This window comes from Brassica napus, chromosome C4 (genome assembly GCF_020379485.1).
Source record: "Brassica napus cultivar Da-Ae chromosome C4, Da-Ae, whole genome shotgun sequence".
Taxonomy (NCBI): domain Eukaryota; kingdom Viridiplantae; phylum Streptophyta; class Magnoliopsida; order Brassicales; family Brassicaceae; genus Brassica; species Brassica napus.
In genome coordinates this window covers 30,082,776-30,085,540 of record NC_063447.1, presented here as the reverse complement: position 1 = coordinate 30,085,540, position 2,765 = coordinate 30,082,776, and the positions used below count along the sequence as shown (strand labels likewise).

General features: G+C 29.5%; 1 protein-coding gene across 2 annotated transcripts; it reads right to left on the bottom strand.

Moving 5' to 3' along the window:
* Positions 1-1,384: 1,384 nt before the first annotated feature.
* On the bottom strand, positions 1,385-2,474 carry LOC106394737 (BON1-associated protein 1-like). 2 transcript variants are annotated; one of them, XM_013835297.3, is made up of 2 exons: positions 1,950-2,474; positions 1,385-1,839 (listed from the first exon to the last, which is right to left on the bottom strand). In XM_013835297.3, the coding sequence occupies exons 1-2, from the start codon at positions 2,279-2,281 to the stop codon at positions 1,806-1,808; spliced, it is 366 nt and encodes a 121-aa protein (XP_013690751.2). In that variant the 5' UTR covers positions 2,282-2,474; the 3' UTR covers positions 1,385-1,805. The 2 variants fall into 2 exon arrangements, with proteins under 2 accessions (XP_013690751.2, XP_013690750.2); XM_013835296.3 differs by having other exon boundaries at positions 1,385-2,473.
* Positions 2,475-2,765: the final 291 nt, after the last annotated feature.

The window sequence follows — 2,765 nt, the reverse complement described above, 5'->3', positions numbered from 1 at the left end:
CCAAACAATATTTTTTCTATTTGATAGGATATATAATTAAAATTAAATGATAATAACATATACAGTATATTTAGAACATTTATGTCTATTAAATGATGCTTTTTATTTATATGGTTTTTTGATCATTTGTATCTTTTATTGCAAAACTTTTAAATTACTAATAACAAAATTTTTATTGTGGCATTAATAGTTTCAGTAATTTTTAATTTTTTTTTAAAAAATTAAGTTGTCAATGTTTGTTCAAAGCTTTTGTCAAAAAAAAAAATTATTCAAAGTAAATGTCGAAATTAAAATATTTATGTAACTTATATGTTATATAGTTTAATTTAAAACAATATATATATATATATATCTTTTAATCTTGATAATTATTAAATGAGACTTTGTACTTATATGATTTTCTAATCATTTATATTTGTCTTTACAACAATTTTAAACCATAGATCACAAAATTTGAATGTGAGACTTTAACAGTTTTAGTAATTTATGGTCGTTTTAAAAAATTCAAAATATAACATATACAAAACAATCTAAATTTTATTATATGGTTAATGTTGTTTTTAATTTATTTTAATATTGTAAATTTTAAAAAATGATAGAAGATATACTAATTTTTATCAAATCTTTATTATTCAAAATTATTTATTTTAATATATATACTTTACACATAATAGACAATTCCGTAACTTTTATTTGAGGAAGTAATAAAAAATATTAATAATGAATTTATGGTTAGTTTAATAAAAAATTATTATATATTTAGATGAACCAATTTATTCCTCTAAAGATTCCAAAAGTTACAAAAAATGTTGTAATGCTTCTCATTTAATATATAAGAGATTGTATCGTTAGGTGTTGTAGTTAAAATAAAAATACCTACGAAATTATATCATATATTGTAGGACCAAAAATAAATTTTAGTTAACGAAAAGGTGAAAAAACTTTGTTTAAGTAGATTTTTGTGAATAATTCCATTTTAATAGTATAGATATAATTTATTATTCATAAAATATAATAACTAATATCTTACAATATAAAATCTTATAAATATAAAATAACAGAAATTTCATCATTTGTGAATAATGATTTTTGATAAAAAAAAATATTATATATTTTTTAGTATACTGTTATAATTTATAAACGTCTACACAACTTAACTAATAATCTAAGCATCCGGTTAATCGTTCTATTCTATGTGCTAGCTGTGGATCACCGCCCGGTCAATGCGTATCACTTTCTTGAGCACTGGTTAATATATTAGTACTTAATAATTATATAATTTTTCAGTTGAAAACAAATTAATATTGTTTAGATGTGTGGTGAAGTGATTATTGGGTTATATATAATGTAACTATGTAAGTGCCAATAACTTTTAGAACTCTTGTACGATGAACATGTCTTTTTTTTTTTGCTAAGACGATGAACATGTCTTTTCCGGAACAAATTCTTAAAATATCACAATTACAAGTTCGACTTTATTTTGAACTTTGTAATCAAAATTTCATACAACAAAACTCATTTTTTCTTGTCTAGAAAAAAAAACCCACTAATCACATCTTTCTTCCTCAATTCTGAATTGGACAAATCCTTAGGACAGACGTGAAGCCAAACACCAGTTTATGTCGGCCGTTGAAACACACACCAAAAAAAGTTACTCCTGTAATAAGTCTTTCTTCGTCGGACAAGAAGTATTACGGCGCGTGTTCATCGCAAATGGTGGAGACCAAACACGAGTTTATGTTGTCACACGCCAAACCGGAAGTCCAGTTACAGTCCGACCACGATACCCATCAATCGACGGCGTCTCAGACGAAGAAGAAGCCATGAACATCGTCGTTTCTGTGGAATGGGGTTTAACCACAATCGAAACATTCACAATTCCACATTTATCACCATACTCATCTCTTAATCTATAGCTCAAGAAATTCAAATGACCTTCATGTGAATACCTTCCCATGAAATCCGTCGCTGGAATCCGAGCTTCTCCGATTTGCTTCTCGCGCCCACAACGTGTTCGATAAAATACCTCAATGGAGATAAACTGTACACTCCCTTTCATCGGCATCTCCGACTTGAAGTTCCACTTTGGATTGCTTCCTCCCGAGTCGTCGAGACTCGAAGGTCGAGACGACTTCTCGCCGATCCTTGCGACGGCGAAAGTCTTTTTCTTCTTGATCAGTCTCCGGTTTATCTTGAGCCCCTCTGCGGATCTTATGTCAATCTCAAGTGTTTTTGTCATTGTTGTATAAAACAGAGGATCTATTCTGCCTAAATATATCATAGGTTATATAAATTTGTGTGGTTAGTATGTACAAATGTTGTATGTACGTATTAGTTCTAATCATTAACCAGGAGTACCGTGGGTGTTATTTATAGAGGAGACAACATCATATGTCTTAAATACAAACAAGGGTCGATGAAGGTGACTAGGGCTGGGCAAATAAACCGAACCCGAAAATCCGAACCGAATCCGATCCGATGAAAATGAATCCGAACCGATCCGAACCCGACATAAATACCGAATGGATCTTGTTTTATGGTATTTCGGGTTATGGGTATTATCCGAACCGAACCCGAAATTAAATGGATATCCGATAGAACCCGAAACATTCAAAATGCCAAAAAAAAACTTGTACCAAACATGATCTCAATTCCTAATATGTAGCCAAAATACACTAAGATATTATTAAACATATACAATAACTATCTACTACACGAAGGTTGATGGTTGAAAGTGGCGGTTGAGGCTTGAAATTTTTAGATTT

Coding starts and splice junctions, on each gene's coding strand:
- LOC106394737 (XM_013835296.3), bottom strand. CDS start 2,281: ATGATATATTTAGGCAGAATAGATCCTCTGTTTTATACAACAATGACA.